We start from the raw sequence: 23,971 nt of genomic DNA, 5'->3' as shown, positions 1-23,971 counted from the left end.
TTCATTAATAGAATAGATAAAATGTAAAACTTAGTTGATTGAATCATCATCCGATAACCCTTAATCACGTTTTTGTTGTTGAATGACGTTTCCAATTGAGAAACTTTAATAATAAATGAATATATATATATATATATATATATATATATATATATATATATATATATATATATACAGCATTACATTTTCTAATGCCAAGGTGGTCAACTCACTATTTTTGAAATCTTCCCTATAATTATGTGGAAACGTTAGAGAAAATTCCCATCCCTTGGCGTTAGGAATAGCTCCTTACATCAAACTCCCCTGCCACAATCCAAAACCCATAGATCTAGAAGCCTAAAACACCACCCCGCCCTTCTTTTCACCGTTTCCTTCCAAATCATCCGGAGAAAACACGATCAGTATAATAAAAATGTAAAAAAAAAAAAAAAAAAAAAAAACTAAATCGCGTCGCCGCCTTCGAAGCGAAGCCAAGAAGACGTGGTTTTGAACCCCACCACCGATCGACACTTCTTCTATTCCGCCCCACGCCAACCTCGTCTCCTCCGGCGATCTCGTTGGCCGGATTCCGCCGATGCCCGCTACGGCTGTCGCCGGAATCTAATTAGGCGTTCCCCCGTCGACGTCTTGGTGAGATCCCCGCGCGCGCTCTCTCCCCCCCTTCCTTAGCCTGCTTCCCTGCCCCCAAGCCTCCCGGTTCTGCTTTCATGGATCGGATTAACCTAGGGCATGGGAACGCCGGGCCTAGGAGCTCCCTTGGTGAAGCTTTTGATGGTGGATTTGCTTCCCCTGCCCCTTTTTTCCCTTCTCCCTACCTTCCCTCGGTTTCGGCCCCCGGGAAGCCGTCAACAGCCGCGGGGCTATCCAGACCCCGGCTTGTGAAGTCGAGGAAGCAATTCGCATCGCCTCGGGTGAGGGCTGCTGTGATCACCGATGCGGAGGATGGATCCGGGTTCAACCCATTCCGCTCAAGCATGGGGGTCACACCATCGGGCGCTCCGGAACGAAATGAGGGTGGTGGATTGCAGGGGCTTCATGAGAAGCTCCACGGATGCAAGCCATTTGATCCAAAAGCCGGTGAAAAGGTGTCTGGGAATACGAAATCGGGTAGTTTCGACTCTGTGAAGCATGAGATTCATACTGGTGCTTCTGTCTTCGAGAGTGGTGAGGAGAAATTCTCCGGCACAGGACGGAGCACCGGAGAATTTGCTGGATATGAGTCAAAACCAGCTATGTCGAATTTAGGATATGGGAGCACGGTAGATTGTGCATATCATTTTGGGCGTGATGATGCTGGTGTTTTTGTGTCTGGAAGTGCCATGAAGGAAAATGCTATTTCTGGTCAAAACTTGCCTGAGGATTTGTGTGTACCAAGTTTGGATAATTTTGTGTCAGTAGAATCCGGAAGCTCTGGGTTTGCCTTTGGTCGTGTCTCCTTATCGAATTTGAGTATGGAAAACATTGGGTCTCAGAATAAGGCAAGCAATTTGGGTGTGTTTCCATTTGGGTGTGATGTGAAGAGAAGTACAAAGTCTCACGAGATTTCAACAGCAGGTACCAGTTATCCAGAGTTGGGCGGCTTTGAGTTCGGAAAGTCTGAAAGTGTTCCATTTGTTTCTGAGTTAACCGATGATTCGACAAACACTGGTTCTGATAAAATATCTGGGAATCCATCCACCTTCAAAGATGAGCGATGTGTGGATTCTGTTTCCAGTTTGTATGCAAGTGTAAGTGGTCTGAACAAAAGTGATACGTTGAGTTGGAACAAGCCACAGAGCTCAGGGGTGCCAAGCATGGGTAGTTTTTTACCTGCAAAGCCTGAAAATGCTTTTGTCTTTGGTGCAAATTCGGGGAATTCAGATTCAAGAAATAATGTCTCTATGAGTAATACAGGTACGTTTACTGATGAAAGAAGTGGGAGTTCTGATGCATATGATACTGGGGTTCAGAGAAGTTCTAATTCAAGTAAGAAGTCATTTAATGTTTCTGATGAAGTTTTATTCTCGGGTCTCCATGGAGAAATGACCAAACTGAATTTGCATAACTCTGGTGATGAAGATGCTTCTAAAGGGAGAAAACAAGCTTATGAGAGGGCAAAGGATAATGTTGGTAATTCTTTTCTGTTTGGTGGCAATATGACCACTCTAAGTTCCTTGGGTGGCTGTGATGTGAACACATTGTCGGAGGAGATGAAGAAGGCGACTATTGGGAGTACGATGCCATCACACAATGTTAGGAATGGAAGTCTGGATAACCCAGAAGGTTTCTTTGTCTTCGGGTCCAATATGAAGAAAAGCTTCACTTCACCTCAGACATCAACCATGTCTGAGAAGAGCTTTCCATCAAAGATTATAAATGTCATGCAAAAGCTGAACATTGAGGACTTCGAGGATGATGGTAACTTTAGTAGAAGCAAAGATGCTGATTGCCAGTTTAAGGTAGTTGTCATGGCAAATGATCCTGATAAAGTTCTATATACAGGAGACACAAATGTGTCTGCTTCTTTTGATGGTAATGCAGTTAAGACATTATATAATGACATCAAAATGTTGAACATAAGGGACAAAACAGGAAATTCAGATGCCAATGCAGAAAGAACTAGGAATGTGTTCCCAAATGCATCTGCTTCTTCTAAACATACTTTCGTGGTGAGCAACCAGGAGAAAAGTTCAATTGGAGATGATTTTCGATCATCTAAAGTAGATAGTGACTTTAGGTCCAGGGAATATGCTGAACCTACTATTCATCGGTCATCATCTGGCCATGACCCCCGGTCTGTTGAGATTGGCTTCAATTTCACAAGCATGCAAGAAGAAGTTGGAATGTCACACATGGAATTTAGAAGCCCAAAATCTGTTGCTCCTGGTTTATCGAAGGAGAGTTTGTTTACTGGACCACGTTCAAATATGACATTCGGTGGAAGAAAGGTAGAATCTAAAGGTACAAAAACAAAGAAAAGAAATGGTAAACCAAAGCACTCCATTCCATTGCAGCAGACCTTTGCTCAAACATTTGTCTCCGTGGAAAAAGTTTTGGAAGGTAAGGATCCAGAATCTCTTGATGGTTACTCACCGATGGATTATTCTCCTTATCAGGAGAATTTAGTTGCTGATCAAAATTCAAGAGAAGCTTCAATACCGTCAAATGAGTCCATCCATATTGCCTCACCTAGTGCATCAATTGCGACGGAAAATCCAATTCCTGTATATGAAAGTGAATTTCTTGTTTCTGCAACAGAACACTTGTATATTGCTGAAGATGATTTAACACATGAAAAACCAAATCATAATAATTCCAGATGTCATGATGAAAGTGAATATCTTGTTTCTGCCACACAGCGTTTGGATATTAATGAAGATGATTTAACACATGGAGAAAGAGATCATAATGATTCTAGAGATCATGTTGATGAGGAATTTGGTCTCGAATGTTCAGATGATGGACAAAGATGTGAACCTGATGGGAAAACGGTTGTTTCCAAATCTGAATATGAGGATCTTGCTTGTGGAAGTAGCAGCACTTTAATGGAAACAGAAACTCACCTTTTTGGTTCAGAGATCGTCACACAAGCTGGTGAGAATGGTACAAGCTTAACTTCGGCTTCTAGCTTAGCAGGTTTTGGTGGTTCAAACTTTGCTTTTGGTGCAATATCTTTTGCTCAAGATCCATTATCAGTGTCAAAGCGACAACTTCGACGGAAAAGTAGGACAAAAGTTGGTCAGGAGATGCTTAATCCTAGTTTAAATGCTGATGTTCCTTTTGTTTCCCCTTTTGCGAGTATGCTTCCAGCTACCTGCAGTTCTGTACGTCCAGATCCTGCAGGAGACCTAAAATCCATACAATCTGGTCCACAGAATGTAGTTGATACTAGAGTTGAAACTGGTACGAAACCAGAGGTCTTGAGGGATCCAGTTACCACTGATTCTGAAATAGTTGCAGAGCAAGAAGCCTGTGAGAGATGGCGTCTCAGGTACTTGAGAATATGACTTTCCACCATTTGTGGACTCCCATGAACAATTTTATATAGCTCCTGGTTTACGAGAATGGTTGCAGAATTCATATTCCTTATTTCTACCTCTAGTAAAAATTTTGATTAATTATATTGTGGATTAGAGACACATTGTCTGCATTAATTAAATTGCAATTAAGTAGTCACCTCTGGGACTTATTGCTGATGATTTTATGTACATTAGGGGCAATCAAGCTTATGCAAAAGGACTACTGCTTAAAGCTGAGGAGTATTATACACAGGGGGTGAACTCTGTCTCTCGGAAGGAAATTTCTCTAAGCTACAATCGAGCATTGATGTTGTGCTACAGCAACCGTGCAGCTGCACGGATGTCTCTTGGAAGAATGAGAGAAGCCCTTAATGACTGTATGCTGGCTGCTGCAATTGATTCCCACTTTCTAAGGGTTCAAGTCAGGGCTGCAAAGTAAGGTTTCCTTGGTTCTCTTAATCCATTTCTGCCTTATCTTTTTTCATTAGGTTCATAGCTGAAATTATTCTTTTTGTTTTTTGGACTTATACATCTTTATTGCACTCAATAATTGTTGAGACATTATTTCTCAACTCATCTGAATGTTGATATAGTAAAATTATGAGTCACATCATGCAAAGGTGACAATAAGTTAATGGTAAAGAAAAGTATTAAGCTGTATTGTCAAACTTTTTTCCTTTCACAGTTTTCTTTATATAATGAAATTGACAATAAAATGTCTACATTTAAATTGTTGACTTGGAATATACATATAGACAATGAAGAATAAATAGGAAAAGACATTTGAACGTTAAAATGAACAAAGAAAAGATTCACATTTTTTAATAAAATTAATGTCAAATACCTTTTTCCTCTTCAATTTCTATTTAGATTAAAAGATGAGAAACAAGTATTTAGATTTCAGAGCTAATTGTTAGGTTAAAGCTTTTCCATAATGTCAAACACTTCTCCTTTCCAATTTCTATCTTCATTGTTAAGCTGAAAAGCAAGTATTTAGATTTCAGAGTTTATTGTTTTGTTTTGTTGAAGTTATTGCATTGATGCCGTGGCAAGAAAATTTGTCATCATCAGTTCACAAAGGTTGCTGCATCTTTATTTTTGTTTCAAATATTTTTCTAAGTTGTATCTCTCTGGGTTGGATTGTATCTTATTCTCTTGACATGGGTTGGGCCAAGACCAATCAAGGTTTGCCATACCACAATGTATTGCTTGGTACTAGCGGTATAGGAGATCGGTACGGGTGGTACACATCGGTTTGTCGGTATGTCCCACTATATGTCGGTACATCGGGATGGTTCAATATGTATTATACCAATAGCCGATTGGTATACCGGTATAAAATAGTAAGACGAACCATGGGACCAATGCTTCTGTAAGGCTTATTTGTGCTGGCAGGTTGGAAATGTTAGTTTCAAAAAGTTTTTAGAAGTGCTACTTTTGGACCCATTGACTCTGTACTACTCTCCAAAAATATTATGTTCTTTTTCTTAATGTTGCAGCACCTAATTTAGGCATTTCTTTTATGTCTTATCAAACACCTTTGAACAATTTCTGGTTTTAGGCAATATCATAATGTATCATCTGGAATATTTTAATATAAAATAGCAATGTTTTGTTTCATATGGCATATGACAAAATATTTTAATTCTTGAATTGTTCATCCTCATAAACCGTGCCTTATAGTTCAGCTACACCATATATCCATCATTTTGGTAGCCATCATGTTGTTGCTACTTCCTAATCTTTCTAGCCTTCCGTTTTGGTGGCATCTCAATGTTTCATCTAGCCATAGTGGTGCACTATAGGATCAACTTGTTAGGGATTTTCAAAATGAGAATTTAGATTTTGTACTAACTAATAATGATACTTGTTAAATTAATGAGAATTTGATTAGCATATATTCTAAGGTCACTGTAGTGAGAAACTTTAGTTGAACAAGTGAGACAATAAAGCACCAATAACAAGCCATAATCTCCCAACAACAAGAGAGGACCCTAAAGAGCAAGGATTGAAATATCGTACCGTACCGGAGTTTCGACGTTCGGTATGGTATGGTACGATACTGTATATCGAGCGGTATATCGTTCGGTATATATATATATATATATATATATATATATATATATATATATATATATATAATTCGGTGACGTCGCCTTGTTTATATATATATATAAATTAATAAATATATATTTATATATAAAAAATATTATATATATATATAAGATTATATATATATATTTATAAAAGATGATGTCACCTTTTATAAATAAAAAAAAAAAAAATATATATATATATATATATATATATATATATATGTATGTATGTATATATATATGTATGTATGTATATATATATGTATGTATTCCGTCCCGTCCGATAAGGGCGGTCCGTGTATCGATCGGCTGACGGACCGGTATGTACCGCCCGATACGGGCGGTATTATTCGAAACTACATACCTTACTAAAGAGTGTAACTAATACAAGAATATTAAGAAGGGTCCAGTCCCAAAAGCTCTAGTTGTTTTTGGCTTTTCCGTTTAAGAGTAGAATGGAGTGGAAAAAAAGGATCATTTGCAGAATATGGATAGCTGAGTGGAGAGATTCACCAACTCTGCAAGGTTGATGGTGGATCTTCCAAGCAACCTTGTTATCCAGTGTTGCAATGAGGCGTCTATGGTTGGAGTCATGTAATTTCAGGGGTAGGGCTGGTTACATTGACTGTCCATTGACCTTGCATTGGTGATGTTGTTTGTTGGATTGACCTTGTTAACAAAATAGAGAGACTTTATCAAAACTAGATGATGAGCAAATAAGATTAGTTGCATGTGTTAAGTGAGAAGTTGTTTATGGTTACTCAACATTGCCTTGACCTTGCCATAAATTAAAATTGTACTTGATCGTATAACATTTAATTAGACTGTCCATTCTTTGCTCTCTCAATATTAAACACATGCTTTCTTACTCAACATTGGTGTGGCTTGCCATGTATTGAAATCCCGCATGCTTGAATGTCCATTTTCTTATGGGACACCCCATCTTTTGCCCTTTAAATTATATGGTTTCTGTAGAATCCTGATGTATACTTAATTCTACCATATAAAAGGACAACAAGCTCAATCCGTGGTTTGACAATTTAGTAAATTACTAAGAGATCCTGAAAGAAAAATCTTCTCCTTGTTTGGTATCTGGCCACTACATAGAATCCCACTATAAACAACAACTGAACTCTCCAAATCCAAGTTAATAATAGCAAAATAAACCACGTAACAAGTATTATGTTCATATAAGGACTCTTAGACAAATTATATTCAGAGTTAGCCCCTACAATATTAACTGAAAATAGTGATGAAAATCAATCAGAAGATCATCGAGAAATAGAAAAAGTCTATTTCTTGACCTTGCCTTGTCTTGAAGAGATTTGTTCCAAGTGGGTTTGAGCACCTCAAAGGGAAGATTTTGTATTGGAATTAGATATCATCTAACTTTAATAGTAGTCTTGACTGAGCTACGTTATCATCATGGAAACTGAACAAATTTTTTAATTAGCTACTTTAGTCAAAATGATTTAAAAATTGTGCAGCATGTGGTGAGTTAAGATTTGTTGGTAGGATCAACCCTTTTGAGTAGTCCACATAAAGTTTTGGTCAAGCCATTGTTGTGGTGAAAGGTCCTTGGCTAGAGTTGGCTTAGGTGGGACACTATCAAGGGTAAATTAGGGTCTAGTTGGTCTCTAACTACTTCCCCCTATATTCATCCCGTTCCTATGTTCATCGCTTATCTTCAAAACGTTGTTGTGTGCTTTTGTGTGGTAGAGATATCACAGTTTCAACTTTTGGTTGATGTTCAGAGAATCACTAATTTCGTTTGTGTATTTCGCACAATGTTGTTGTCTTAGTCAATTTTGTTGATTTGAGCTTGGTGATAAATCTAAGGTTTGAATTGAACGATATTGAGATGTATACTTCAGTATCCCATTTTGTCTGTTTTTGCACTCTGTTTTGCTGTATGATAGTTGAGACTCTCTTAGAGACCTGATCTTCCCCTGATACAGTTGCCATCTTGCACTGGGCGAAATTGATGAAGCTATGAAGTATTTTAAGAAATGCTTACTATCAGAGCGTGACGGAAATTTGGACCAGAAAATATTAATAGAGGCTTCTGATGGCCTTCAGAAAGCTCAGGTAGCACTGAACCTACTACTGCTGATCTTTCAACATTTGATGTTCTGCAGCACAATTGATTTATGAAAGACTTCTTGTTTACATGCAAAACGACTTGCATGTTCCAAGAGGGATTATTACATAAGAACCAAGCAACCTGGCGTATCAGAGAAGATTTACTTGTGCTTGTAATTATCTTTTGGTATTAAGTGCTAAAGTTTCAATATAGTAGCAATTTCTTAAGATATGGATTATGAACAATTCCTTTTCTGTCAGTTGAATTGTTATGACAAAACTTGAGTGAATGAGGTAATGTAAGTTTTACAAATGGTTTTATTGGATTAGAAATCCTATTTACCAATTTTGAATTTTACACATATATTGGATATTGTCATAATGAAAGATTCCAGTGCATTTCTCGGTCATGGATTATCTGTTTCAGACCATCATATTCATCTATACTTTAAATCATGGTTTGCAGTATCGGTCCGTACCGTCTGGTACGGGCGGTATGTACCGGTCCGACAGACTTTCGGTACGTGGACCATATGTTACCGTTCCGACACTGTAGTAGTACTGTAGCACTGTAGCACCGCTATAGTGCTCGACACACCTGAATATACCGCTCGGTACACCTGGGTGTACCGAGCGGTATACCGTACCGTACCGGTACCGAGCCCAGATCGAAACTCCGGTATGGTACGGTATTGCGAACCTTGCTTTAAATCCAGATTTTTATCATCCTGTGTATCTAAAAAGGTTGCTTTGTTAGATTGAAAATATCTAACTTGACATTGGTGTTTTCATGTCATCAACATTTGAGATCCATTTGACAAGCTTTAGAACATCAAAATTGGTGTTGGACCATTACATTTATAGCATGTGTCTAAAATTTATGTTTCCTTCCACCTGCTTAAACAGCATCAGCCAAATTCTTTATGGAATGTTTATGAATTGTAACAAATACAGTGACAGATGCCTCATTTTGTGTCTGAAAAATATATCACAAAGGTAAAGAAGTACATTGGATATTAAAAAAAACTTGTTTCTTGTCTTGTTGAGTAATCCCAGATGTATTTGAACCAAAACACTAATAATGATTAATTTGCTTTAGTAATACCATTTTGAATGAAAAATTACCTTCTGTTTTTGTTATGGTTTGTTTTTTACAAGTTATTATTGATTTCACATAACTAAGTATTAAATAATTCATCTAGGATATATTATTTGTTTGATTTGTCATGCTATTTATATCTGCTTTATGTTCCCTTGTCTTTTTGGCATATATGTGACTGACATGTATTTCTCATGTAACAGCAAGTGGCAGGTTACGTGGTTCAGTGTGAGGAACTTTTACTGAAAAGAACATCTAATGAAGTGGCAAAGGCCTTGCATATGATCTCTGATTCTCTATCTATATGTACACATTCAGAAAAATTGATGGAAATGAAAGCAGAAGCTCTTCTATTGGTTAGTTCTAATATTTCTCAATGAAGTAGCTGTCATTAAGACCATGAATTTTCAAATTCCTTTTTTTTTTCCGGGTGTTATGGGAAGCAGTAAACTAATTTATATTGTCCCAGGTTTATCTCATAGAATAATATATCTGATCTAATAATGCTGTTCTTCAACCTGACAGCTTCGGAGGTATGAAGAAGTAATACAATTTTGTGAGCAGACTATGGAACATGCTGAAAGAAATGTTTTGTCCGGAACCAATGTACAGTTGAGCAAAGTTGATAATTTTGAAGATATTCAAGTTATTTCTGTGAGGCTTTGGCGTTGGTGCCTTATTTCGGAGTCTAACTTCTATCTAGGAAGACTCAAGGAAGCACTTGATTTGCTAAAGAAACAAGATAAAATGAAAAATATAGTGGAAAAGTACTATTTAGATCTTATCTCTGTACTCCATTAATCATTTCTGATAGTAGCATATATTTCTTCAAATCATGTTTTTAATTTTCATTAATATTACCTAGGAATAGCAGTGGGCCTTCAGGATCTTCAACATCATTATTTGTTACAGTTCGTGAACTCTTGCGCCTAAAAGTAAGTCTGCTCATTTTCTTTTTATATGAGTCTTTTCATTGTATCTTATTTAGCAAAATTACTAATAATAATGTTTATATTTAAGAACTTATGAACATTGTGATTATAATTCTATGTTTAGTTGGTGTTGAGAATCAGTAGACAATTTTATAAATGCAAGTTCAGTTAAAGTGTAAGTCTGTTGACTTTGTCCAAATGGAGATGCGATTCCAAAACCACCATGACATGTGACTTGATTGGATCCTGGGCTTGTTGTTTGCCTTTTCAAATGATCAAAATATTTGTGTACTGAAGGCTTGAAATGTGGCTTGTTTTTAGAGGGGTTGTGCTGCTAATTTAGCCTCTCTGTGTGTTTTTTCATGTGTAGGTAATTAAATGACACTAATTTTGGATGCTTCTTTGCATGATGATATCAGGAAGTTATATATTAATAAATTCCTTCAAATACAATTACATGAAGAGTTTTGACATCAACAAATGCTTTTTTTAAATTCCATTGCAGGCTGCTGGGAATGAAGCTTTTAAAGAAGGAAGACATGTGGATGCTATAGAACATTACAGTGCGGCTTTAGCATGCAGTACTGAATCACATCCTTTTGCAGCAATATGCTTCTGTAATCGTGCTGCTGCATATCAAGCTATGGGCCAAATTGCTGATGCCATTGCAGACTGCAGTCTAGCAATAGCTCTTGATCCTAGCTACCTGAAGGTTGGTCAAGGTTTTGCTGACATCTTAATTGTTATTTCAATTTCACTTGCCATCTCTATTCTCTCATTTCTCTGGTTATGATTTGAAGCCTGCTGATATTGACTCATTGACTTACACATGATGCTCCAATATATATCATAATACTGTATCATATTGTGTAAAACGGGATGATGCAATACTATTTTGTGGCATTGCAACGGGAAGTTGAACTTGCTTGTTGTGTGTCCTTTTTATTCACATATTATCATCATCCCACTTAAGATTTTTTTCTTTGTTTTTAATCTCCATTGTATTATAAGTTCTTTATGGGGGATTTGTACCCATTTCTTTCATTTGAATTGCCATTTTATTATTTATTTTTGATGTTGTACTTTGGTGTTGCAACTATGCATCTGGTAATGTACTAATTGAGTTTAGATAAAGATGGAATGGGAAGATATTCTTTTCACTAAGATGCAAGCAAAATCTGATTAGCCCAGCTTCAAGTTCAGGTTTGAGTTTAAGGTTATTTAGATTAGCAATTCATGCTGTGATGTTCTGTGAGCTGAGTGCATCCCCACTGAGTTAAATGGTGCTACCGTGTTGCCTTAGGATTCGCTGTCGAGCCAAAACAAAAGATTCAACAATAGCCATGATCATTTTCATTTTTGTACTTAAGCACTGGTGACAAAAACCCAGCAAAGAAAGTATAAAAATTCTAAGAGCACTGTCATAAATAGGAAAGCTCAGAGGAAAATATAGATGAAGAAAAACAATGTTATCCACTAGGTTTAGACTGAGGATTTACTTGTTATATGGCCAATTCCGGTTGACAGCCGATTCAGTATGTGCTATTAGCATAATAGTCTATGCTGTGTTGATGCAAGTACTCCGGCAGCACAAAATTACGAGGAGAAAGGGAGGAAACATTCAACATGGGGACTTAGCTCTGGCTTGAAGGACGGGCAATCTGTATTGACAGAAATGTCAAAATTGCATTTGTAAGTCCATTGTGACATGGTTAGCTAGATACACCGGAGTATCAGTATGCCGATGTTCTGCAAGACAAATGCTTGTTCCTTAAAGACATGGTTACATACAAGGACTCAAATCTCGGCCAGTACCAATTTTAGCAACTATTCAAACTAGTATGAGACTGTTTCTAAGGTGGATACCAACCCATACCATGTGTTAATACTGAAAAATAATACATATAGAACATCAACATGTAACGATCTCAATTCAGACTGTACAGTACTTGAAGCTTTGGTTACATGTACTGATTTGTAATTTTCATTGTTGTATTATAGGCAATTTCTAGAAGGGCCACCTTACATGAGATGATCAGAGACTATGGACAAGCATCTAATGACCTCCATAAGCTCATATCTCTTCTGGAAAAGCAACCCAAAGATAACAACAATCAAGATGGAGCTTTGGAAAGATCAATCAGTAATAATGGTGATCTATCTCAAGCCCGCTTGCGACTTTCTACTGTGGAGGAGGAGTCCAGAAAAGAAATTCCTCTGGATATGTACATGATATTGTGAGTTTTTCGTCAACTTCAGTTTGTGTTGTCTAAGCTGAATTATATTGGTCTGCAGAAAGCAATTTTTTTATTCTATGAAGGCGTTCTTTATTATTTTAGTTTTAATTTCAATTATAGGTGTGAATTCTCCACCATGTTCACCTTTAAGATTCTCACATTAGGGTAGACCCAACTGAAATTGTATTAATGGTTGCTTTTATAACTGTTGTAAGCCAGTTATGTGCTGGTCTGTATGGTGGTGACTACTGCCCAGTTCCTGCAACTCCAATAAACCATTAAGATCTTGATTGACACAATGACCTAAAGAATGTGGGTGGCCAACTTTAAAATTATTTCTTGGGATAGCATCTTCTATACTAGTTTTAAAAAATATTGTGATGTTTTGCAAGATTTGTTAATTTGTCCTTTATCGATAGAGATTATTCTTTGATTAAGAAAACTTTTTTTTCCACTCCATTTGACTTAAGATTTAATTGCTGGAGACAAACTGAAAAGTATTGACAGTTGCTCTTGTATGTTGACCTAGTTTTGGGATATTTTATCAGACTAATTTACTGCTTCAGTTGGTTAAATATTTCCTTATAGTTCAAGAATATAAATAAGTTGCATCAGGTTTAGATTTCTGTACCAAAAGAAAAATAAAAGTTTGATTTTAATCTTACATGTACCAGAAATTTAGTTTTTCTTGAATGAACATTTCCTTTTATTTTTAATCTTATCTAAGGCTCAGTTGCTTTTTTTCTGGATCATTTATTTGTAGCTCTAAAACATGGCTATACTCTATGCCTGTTGTTTTGGCATCTTAACCTGTAAATTTTTGTTGAAATTGTCCTTATAATTGATTATTGGTATATACAGGGGAATTGAACCATCAAGCTCTGCAGCAGATGTAAAGAAGGCATACAGGAAAGCTGCATTGAGACACCATCCTGACAAGGTATTGCCACTGGATAATTTTAGAAAAGTTGATGTTTTCAATTTTTTCACTGCAACTTGTTGCTGCAGGCTGGTCAGCTCTTAGCTAGGAGTGAGAACCTTGACAATGGCGTTTGGAGAGAAATGGCTGAAGAAGTTCACAGACATGCTGATAGATTGTTCAAGATGATAGGAGAGGCATATTCTGTACTCTCAGACCCCAGCAAGGTATTTACCAGATTTTAGTAAATAGGTGCCTAGCACCCTTATGATGTTTGTGGTGAAATGTCCGAAGGAGAGACAATAATCTATTCTTTTCAAGAGACAAAGAAGTGAAAAGTAATGAAGTGATTGGGTTACAACCTATTTTCATGTGACATGATGATGAACAATAGCTCGGTGATTTAAAAAGCACTAGGCATCAAAAGGCGCTAAGACCCCAAGATGTTCAAGGTGCTAAGCGCTCGCCCGAGCGAAGCAAGACGCTATGAAATATTAAAATATAAAAAAATCTAATACAATTGATAAATAGAGATTAGTAGTGTTAAAATCTAAGTAGGGACTAGTATATGATAACGGTAGTTAACAATCTACTGTTAACAGTATTTAATCTACTGTCGATAGTAGTTAGAGGGGAGAAAAGAGTCATTGACGGTGGAAAGTGGGAAAGGAGAGGGCGACGGTGACGGAGGAACTTTCGAACGATGGCAACAACGACAGAGGAAGCTACAAACGATAGCAGCAATGGCGGAGGAAGCTTCGGATGACAGTAGCGGCTGAAGAATCTGCAGACAACAGTAGTAGCTTCGGATGATGGTGACAGCGATAGTAATGACAGCAGAAGCTGTGGACAGCTTCTGTTGTGAGTAGAGGAAGCTTCAGATGTGTCCACCAGTGGCGGAGGAAGCTGTGGTCCTCTCCCTCGACGGTGGAAGGAGCTACTCACGGAAGCAGTAACGACGGAGGGAACTACGCATGAAAGCTACATCTTCGGATTTGTTTGTCGACGGCAGAGGAAGCATCGGTCCAGTGTGTTGGCGATAGAGGCAGCGATAGAGGCGTGACAAAGGCAGAGATTGTGCTAGGGTTGCTTGTGGTCGCGTGGGGGGGCAGGGGGTGGGTTTTGCAAGTAAATTAACTTTATGTAGCTTAGTTGGTTCAATTGAACTGACTAGCTATTGTTCAACTGAATCGTAGGCGCTAGGGTTGCATGGTTTTCGCCGAACGCTTGCTCGAAATGCCTGACACTGGGGTTCAGGCAAGCGCCCTGGTGGCGCTCCACTAAAGCGTGCTGCTTGGTGAATCTGTGTGAGAGAGAGAGTGAGTAGAGACTGTTTATGTTAGCATTTACTCTATAACTGGCTTAAATGAAAAGCTTATAGTTGGTGTTTAATACAATATGCAAGCTTTTATAAGAAATAAGTGTTTGCTATCGGAAAATGTTAAGAGATGGTATACTATGGATAAGCTTTAAGTAGCAAGCTATCACAAGAGATTTTCTTTCAGTTTGATTACTACATAGGAGTTCCATCTATACTTTATTCAAATGTAATGAACATACTACAACCCTGGCTTGTTATGTTGTGGCAACCATCATTCAATTTGTGAATCAGATAATCTACGGCTAACAAGAATGTCTTTAATGTAAGCATTCACAAGAGATGTTCGTGACACCCATGTGCATATGTGTGAATAATTAGTAGGTTGATATTGATAGGTATTGCTGTGAAATGATGTTGGCACTAAAACTTTTACCAACTTGGCTGCTTAGTTTCTTATGTCAAGTCAGGCTAAATCATTAATAGTAATTTTAGGTATTGATGTTACATGTTGAGTGAATACTTACAAGGCCTAAAGAAGCACTAAACTATTTTTTACTTGAATTATTAAAGAAAATGAATAGATTCTCCAAAATAATGAACTGATTTTCATTTTGTACATTTCAGGAGCAAATTCGTACACTGAAGACATCCTAAATGATAGCTTCAAAATTGATGTTGTAATTGTTGTTCATGTTTATCCGGTCATGATGTTGCATATCGTAATGTCTGTGCTGAAAATGCTGCAATTTTATGCAATTAGGTCCTTGTCATTGTATGATACTAATTATTTTTTAGCTTAGGACGTGAGAACAGCCATTAATGATGTGCATGTTACTGTAGTTATTATCCAATATATAGTGAAGACTTAGTAGAGTGGATTTAACTGTCCATCTAAAATTCAAGACCCTAATTAGAGTGGAAGAAGAAGATTTCATTCCTACAAGTAATGTCTTAGTTTTGATGCTTTTGATTTTTGTGACATTTCTGTCACATGACAACTTATTATTGTAATTGAACTATTAAGATGTTGCATAATGTCACTTCATACATTAAATTTCTGATATTTCTGGTGGAACTGAACTTGGCATTAGAGACCAGCAAGGACTCCAGTGAAGTCCTTGTTTTCAGTTCAGATTCCTTGTTGGGCTTTAGATTTCTTTAATTGGCACATGGAAGTTCTCTTTGACTATAAGAATTCTCATTTATCATTTATGATCCTCTTGAAGAATGAACTATGAGGTGTGTTGTGTATACGTTGAAGTCACAATACTGGGACTACCATTTCAGTTGAGTTTCATGAAAAATTTCTTCCTGATAACAAATTTTGGAACTCTATGACCAAACAATCGAGGAAGCATCTTGATGTAGGAAAGAGATGATATATTGAACGAGTTTATTCGTTTAATTGGACTAATTTTTCTCTTTCCTTTGTAAAACATCATGTATCCATGAAAACTTTTATTTAATCTTAAGTCAGAAATCAAATAAAGTCTGTAAATCTGATAAATTTTTGACATTTTCCTTTTTTCTAACTGAAATTACTTGTGCAAAAAAGAGGTTCAAGTGGTTTAATCAGTAATGCCACTAGTGCAGAAAATTTCAAAAAGTTATGTTTCAGTTTCATGGCGTAGAACATGCCAATAGCGTGTTGACAAAGTTAATGGTGAGCAACACAGGTGGCAAGGGTTTCATGTTGGCACATGCTCTTTACCGAGGCCACCTTTGATTTCACTACACCTTTGATACAGCACAAAGTCTCCTGCCAGTTTGCATATAGAATCCATGATCACTAGGTCGTGATTAGATGTCAATGTGCAAATATGGAGATTTTTATTGGTTTTTAAATTATTTTCTGAGAAGACACTTTATATAAATGATTTCTTTTGTTTATGAATTGTTCCATTTCCGATAACTATTATGCTTTCGTTTTTTCATATGAAGTTTGTTTTGGTGGCTTACTGAACTAGGATCTCATAGACTTGGGAAGGTTTAATGTTATTCTGGCCTGACAAATGAAACTTGTTCTTGAACTCATATAACCTTGTTCCAACATTGTTCGTGATTTGTAAACACTTCATTCAATTATACTATTAACAGCGAGATCATAAGCATTGTGCTATTTTCTACAATTTGGGCTTATACAATTGCATTCATGTTTGGTTGCAATTTTGAATATGTTGTCTGAGATTAGAAATGCTTTGACTTTAGATTTACTTAAAGTTGAGGTACTTTAGATTATTTTCACTTGCACTTGTATTTTCTCCCTAGAAGCATAAAAAAGAGGCTCTCCAATACAGGATTTGGGGAGGGTCAGTATACACCAGTTTACCCCTTGAAATAAAGAGGTTATGAATTTTGAACTTTGGTCAAAATTCATGAACTGCGTACCAACTGAATGATCAGGTTTTGGGGAGGGTCAGTATACACCAGTTTACCCCTTACCATGACACCTAGCTTGTACGAGTAAAAAGGTAGTATTATTATTTAGTAGAACTGGGTGTAATTAAAGTTGCAAGTAGCTGAGAAGGCTTACTAAATCATATGGAAGATTGTACAACTGCATGCGCTTTTCTAGGAGAATGTGAAAAAACTAAGGGCTAGTGGCTCAATTGGCAAGACGTTAAGTTAAAACTAATTATAAAGTAAGATTAAGAGAATATCTTGGGTTGATTGAATTAGAATTTGTTTCAAGGAAAAATCTGCATAAATTAACTGATAACGAATTAACAACTATGCTATGTGATTTGATTCTAGAATGTGATCAGGTAAAAAAGGAGTTAACAGGATGAACTGTGAACTGAGAAATGACTAAATGACAGTATTTATGAATTGGAATTTTATTTATTAAGAGATAGGGTGCATTAGATAAAGGCATTGCCAAATATCTTATTTGTCTCATTTTTCTTGTGTTACTTGGCCTACATCAAAATTAATTAGACACTTTTCATTGAGTAAATTTGGGGATGAGATTACTTCTAGTCAGAGTAAGATATTGGTGGGATCAGAATTAGGATAGACTATTTGTGAAGCAATCAGAATACCTAATATTTATTGACAGGGTAAGCTTGGAGTCAATTATTAGACAACTTAAATAGCAGACTTTTTAGGTTGTGACATTGATTTTTAGTGTGAGTTTATTATGTTTCTCTATCCAATTTGATCAAGAATCTCAGGTCATGATAATGTAATGTAAGGCCACTAGTAGTTTATTTAAATTATTGTTAAAGGTCAATGACAATTTGCTGTGGAAACTGCAAACAAGACAACTCTTTTCGACACAGTAGTGTTGTTTTTCTCTCTCATGTGTGTGGATCTCCAAATAGTTGGAAAATTATGACTCCTCGTCGTTGTCAATGTCGTTCTGTTTTTACTAAGGTAGTTTTACTGACTACACAGGTTCTATGATTTAGCTGCTCATATAGTTGATTGTTTTTTACTCTTTGCTTTGAGTTCAAAGTGCTTAAGAATTTTGATCAACACAAGTACCCATTTAGTGAATAATAAAAGCTAAAATGTTAGTTCAGTGTTCATAGTTAATAAGATGATATCAGTTGGTATCGGACCATACATTCCAATACCAGTCCTTTGTTGTATCAGTGATCATTCAGTTGGTACGCAGCTCATGAATTAATTATTGAAACTTGGGTGAGATCTGTAGGCCGAGATTGTTAAACAAATGATGAATATTTGATTGCATGCTTTAGGACAAACTGAAGTTGTACCCGTCCGTGATCCATGTCAAATTGTTGGAAGGAATGTACTAATACGATCTGTGACCAAGTTTACTGAACTTTCTTTTGTTATACACGAGAGTGGATGCTTGTGTGTGTGCACATCAATTGTTTTGCTTTGGCTGTTTCTGGAAATTGGTTACTAAGTTTGTCAGACTTGCTGAGCAATTGACTTTTCATGCTCATTAATTGGGCTCCAAATAATGTCTTTATATTTATTTGCAGCGCTTACAATATGATGCTGAGGAGGAAATGAGAACTGCCTTGAAAAGGGGCTATGCCACTAGCAGTACACCAAAAGCCCCAGCTGATAATTGTGTCAGTCAGTTTGACAAAAACATGAACAGGCGTCAGTGGCAGACATATAGAAGCTCACATCACAGATGGTCAGAATCTTCACAATCAAAGCGGTAATTTGATGGAAGACTTGGGTCGTATGTGAAAGTTTTACTCCATTAATTAAAGTTGAAATCAGTGCTGAAATCTCAAAAGAGCTAATTTAGTGATATATGTGGAGGGAATTCATTTATTAAAGTTCACATCAGTGCTGGGAGCAAGTCACAGAGATGGAGTCTGTGGATGGTTGGATGCACTGAAAATGACCTGGTTGCATCCCCAAATGGAAAAGGGCACAAGTACAGTTTTTAGCATGACCTACTGAAAAATTATCATCAAACTCATGTTGCTAATATAGAGGTGACTGACCAAAGAAGCAGCTTGTTTTATTGAAGATGTCGATCATCATGTCAGTCTTTTGCAAGCTGGTTGCTCTGGATTATTGTTTTGCATCTCTTTAGTATGGGGAAGATGAATGGCGTGTATGTGAGCTCATTGTTGTTCTCACTCCTTTATCCATGTGATGATGTTTGTAACAGCGAGTAGCAGCAACTTAATTGTCCCTGAGAGTGTTCAGTGTTTTCACACCCCATATGGGAAGTGTGAACAATGACTAGCAAAATGTGTTTCATCGGGTGTATGAAATTTTGTTAACCTTATCCAGGCGTGTTTGTGTTGTATCATGAAAGAAATAAAGGAAGCCGTGAGTGGGTTTTAAGGAACTGTCGTTTGAACAACTTTTGCTCCCTGATGAGGGGATTTCTTTTAAGTTCAAACACGGGTGAGATCTTTTTTGTGTTGTCAACCGTGAGTAGTGCTATTCTCTAAATTTTAGTTGTTAAAATATTTTAATAGGATTATTTTACTTTCCAAGTAATAGCTATCATCTAGTAATGGTCGTTGATGAACGCATATATATAAATTTATATGGTTGTATTCCATATTTTTAGGGATGAACGCATGGACTCGTTTTGTAAAAGAAGCATCTTTCAGGATACACGAGTCGATTCTAGAACAAATTGCAGATACATTAGATCATATAATCCAACGTAATGACGGCCAAAATCTAATTAGATTCGTAAAAATAAAAAGCATGATGAGAAAACCAATGTGGAGTTACGACATAACTTTTATTTGCTACTCGAGGGTGAGGATATTTTTGAATCTTGGATTTTAATGATGAAATCAATTGGTGAATTGTTTAACGATGAAATCAATTGGTGAATTGTTTGACCTAATCTATGTGTTGAGACAAGTGTGCAGGATTAACTACGATAGTAGTAAGGTATAAAGCAGATGATGGGTCAAAGTCGAAGATTCAGACGATGTACCGGAAGTGTGTCGGGAGCTCGCCAAGAGTTCGTCGGAAGTTCGCCAGAGGCTTGTCGGAAGATCGCCAAGAGTTCGTCGAGAGTTCGCCGAAAGCTCATCGGAAGTTTCGCCGAGAAGTTCGCCGAAAGAAAAATCGACATACCGGATTAATTGCTTACCTTAATCATATAGTTAGAACATTAGTTGAGTTAGGATTGGGAGGTAATCCCACTAACTTGGTTAGGGGCCAACTAGGCCCTTAACAGGGCTGAATTGGGCAGGATTGAATAGCCCATTCAACACTTGAAATCACGGTCGACGGTGGCACTGCCTAGCAAACCCAGTCTCCCAAGTGTTCTAGGCGGTGGTACCATTGGTAGTTAATGCTGCTAGTGGTAGTACCGTCTTTGTCAGGCGGTGGTACCGTTAGGATCAAGAGCACTAAGAGGGGGGGGGGGGGGGTGGGGGTGAATTAGTGCAGCGGAAAACCTTCTGCGATTAAAATCGAAAACTGCTTTCGTTCGATAGAAGTGATTTTGGTAAGAAAGCCAATTCGTAAATCACTTCAACTTTTGACTAAAAGAGATGCAGCAAAGATATGAACGCAGTTTGCAGTTATGATGGAAATCAGAATATAAGCGCAAACTGAAATACGACGTTCGTACGATAAAAGCGATTTCGGTATAAAAGCTGATTTGTAAACCACTTTAACTTGAGATAAGGCGAGATGCAGTTAAAGCAAAGATATAAAGTCAGTTTGCAGTTATAATGGAAATCAGAACGTAAGCGCAAATTGAAATACGAAGTTCGTATGATAAAACTGATTTGCGTCTTAAACCTCAATTCGGAATGCACTGAACTTTGAAACACGTTCGTAAAAACACAGAAGGCAGTAAGCTACTGAGGAGGTTTGCAGTAAAGATAAGATGCTCAAAGTAAATGCAAACCGAGATTTAGAGTGGTTCAGTCAATCTTGACCTACTTCACTTTTGGCTTCCTCCACCGACGAGGTCACCGACGTTAACTAGAGGCCTTCCTTCAAAAGGCGAAGGCCAACCACCCTTTTACAGTTTCACTCCTTTTGACGGGCTTAGGAGACAACTCTTACAGAATTTTCTCTCCTCTCTTTACAACTTAGAACTTGGAAGAACAGAGAGAGAAGAACTTTTGGCCTTTACAATAATTTTGAGCTCTAAGAATCACACAAAAGGATCAAGATTTCGGTGTAAGTTCATGCCCTTTCAATGCTGAATGGGTGGGATATTTATAGGCCCCAACCCAGTTCAAATTTGGAGCTCAAAACCGTCAATTCCCGGAATTCCAGGATCAGGCGGTTGCACCTCCTGACTGGAGCGGTTGCACCGCCTGGCAGAGCTCGAAGACTGAGCCTCTAGGCGGTGCTACCTCCTGTCAGGGGCGGTTGCACCTCTTGACAGAGCTCGAAGACCGAGCTTAGGCGGTTGCACCTCCTAACTAAGGCGGTTGCATCGCCTGGCAGAGCTCGAAGACTGAGCTCAGGCGGTGCCACCTCCTGTCAGGGGAGGTTGCACCGCCCAGTCTCGCTCGGAGACTGAGCCCCAAGCAGTGCCATCGCCTAGCTGGGGCGGTTGCACCTCCCAGTCTCGCTCGGAGACTGAGCCCAGGCGGTGCAACCTCCTGCCTTGGGCGGTTCAACCGCCTGGGAGAAATCAGGGTCCGAATGGGTTGATCCATTCGGCCCAATTTGGGTTTTTCAGGGGCCCAATTGCCCCAAGATTAAGTTAATGGGATCACCTCCCATTTCTAACTTAATCAATGTGCTAACTACGATTTTTCCTAAGACATTTACTGCAACTTGCTCCGGTGCGTCAATCGCTTCTTTCGGCGAGCTTCCGGCGAACTTCCGTTGATCATCCGATGAACCCTCGGTGATGCTCCTGCGGACTTCCGGCAAACTCCTGGACTTGCGACGATTCACTTGGCGAGTTCCGACGAGGTTCTTTGGCAAGCTTATGGACTTCTCGGATTTGTTCCCGTAGAACCTCTGACGACTATCCAAACTTCCGTCGAACTCTCGAACTCCCAACGTGATCATTGTCTTGACTCCGTCGCAACTCCTGCTGCATGTCTCACTTTCATCATAGTTAATCCTGCACACTTATCTCAACATATAGATTAGATAACAAATGACAATTGACTTCATCATCAAAATCCGAGATTCAACAATCTCCCCCTTTTTGATGATGACAATCAATTGATAATGGAGTTAACCTTAACTCCCCTTGTCTATATACCATACTTGGGATAAGTCATTCTTGAATTCAAGACCTAAGAATTCAATAGACATATTGATAAGTTAAAATCATTTGAACTTATCAATACTCCCATCATGATTCCCATCAAGATGTATTTCTCTGAAGATGATGTCAAGGCTTGACATTCATTTTCAAATATAACAAGTTTGAATGATGGTAATAGTAGCAATTCATCATATCAACATGTAAAGCTATGAAGTAAGATTTTGATATCATTACATGATGTACACATTTCAAATATTTTAGCAAGTATTGCATTTCTTCACATGGTAAGATATCAACTCAAGACATAATGCAAATTAATGCATGACATCTGTTCATATATCTCTTGGTGATGCAAGCATGACATAATCATAGCATCAGTGTTTATAGTATCAATTCATATATTTCTCCCCCTTTGTCATCAATAAAAAGCATGGTAGTTGTGATACCAGGAGAACAATATAAGCAAATTATCAAGCATATAAATGAAGGCATGATACGTAGATTGCTTTGAATACTTCTTCCTCTTTTTTTTGTTATAATCCTTTTTGCATGAAGGAGGAAAGCCATTTGTGATTCCAACTATTTGTGAGTTACTTTGAGTCAAGATATGTATTTGAAACAGCTTTTTGTAAGTAAAAATACTATCATCCATATTTCAAGATGGAATTCATAAGCAGGAATCAAAACATTTCAAGTAAAAATACTATCATCCATTTCAGAAAAAAATATTTTTCATAAGAGTGTATGAGAAAATTCGATTTTTAGCATTCCAATTGTTAAGCGAATCCGAAAAATGAAATAAACTCTGTCATGCATTCGGACAAGACTATGCTACAAATTTTCAAATACAATCATGAAGACAAAATTTAGGCATGTTATTTAGGCAACATGTTATTTAGGCATGTAATGACAATCAAGTGATTTGAGCATTTAATAAAGTCCAAAAAATAATTTTAACTAGTTTATTTATTCGGACACATCAACATTCCTAATTCTCTTCTTATGAAATCAAATTGTTCTTCACTTAGCGGTTTTATAAATATGTCAGCTAGTTGATGTTTAGTATCAATGAACTCTATGATTACATCATGATTAGTAACGTGATCTCGTATAACGTGATGTTTAGTATCAATATTATGGCAATGTCATGACTTATCAACTGCATTGGTATATCACTTTCTCAAATTATATTTATCATGGAAATCAAGGCACAAGGTTTTCAAAACATTTAGTTTAAGTGTAAAATCCGAGATAAACAACGAGAGATGTTTACAATTCTACATATGCTCAAATATATCAGGTAACCATATCAAGGATCAAGGCAAAGCCCATCATGGTGAGTAACATAAGGAGTTTACAATAACAACAGATGATTGTGTTCATACAAGCTCATTCATGAGGTGGAAAATTAAAGTGCCTAAACAAAGAATCAAATTGTCGATGAATTTGCTGCAGCTCAGTTAGGATTTGATCTTGTCGATGTTCAAACCGTTCTTGTCTTTGTTCGAATCGGTCTATCCGAATCCCAATATCTTCGACAGATGATGTATGAGTTTGCTCAAATGGATGTGTTTCCTCAAAGGGACAGATCGGAGGAGATTGGGTACCCCTAAAGACTGGTGTATCCGGT

The 23,971-nt window shown here is 37.5% G+C and overlaps 1 protein-coding gene across 2 annotated transcripts; it reads left to right on the top strand.

Moving 5' to 3' along the window:
- Window positions 1-293: 293 nt before the first annotated feature.
- Window positions 294-19,473, top strand: LOC135638850 (uncharacterized). Of its 2 annotated transcripts, none has more exons than XM_065152339.1 (11): window positions 294-3,970; window positions 4,194-4,433; window positions 8,053-8,182; window positions 9,479-9,631; window positions 9,801-10,042; window positions 10,147-10,210; window positions 10,713-10,919; window positions 12,209-12,444; window positions 13,306-13,384; window positions 13,453-13,590; window positions 18,641-19,473. In XM_065152339.1, the coding sequence occupies exons 1-11, from the start codon at window positions 708-710 to the stop codon at window positions 18,827-18,829; spliced, it is 4,941 nt and encodes a 1,646-aa protein (XP_065008411.1). In that variant the 5' UTR covers window positions 294-707; the 3' UTR covers window positions 18,830-19,473. The 2 variants fall into 2 exon arrangements, with proteins under 2 accessions (XP_065008411.1, XP_065008410.1); XM_065152338.1 differs by having other exon boundaries at window positions 10,141-10,210.
- The last annotated feature ends 4,498 nt before the right edge of the window (window positions 19,474-23,971 follow it).

Source organism: Musa acuminata, chromosome BXJ3-5, assembly GCF_036884655.1.
Source record: "Musa acuminata AAA Group cultivar baxijiao chromosome BXJ3-5, Cavendish_Baxijiao_AAA, whole genome shotgun sequence".
NCBI lineage: Eukaryota > Viridiplantae > Streptophyta > Magnoliopsida > Zingiberales > Musaceae > Musa > Musa acuminata.
The sequence above is the reverse complement of the archived record's forward strand: the minus strand, read 5'-3'. Positions and strand labels throughout refer to the sequence as shown.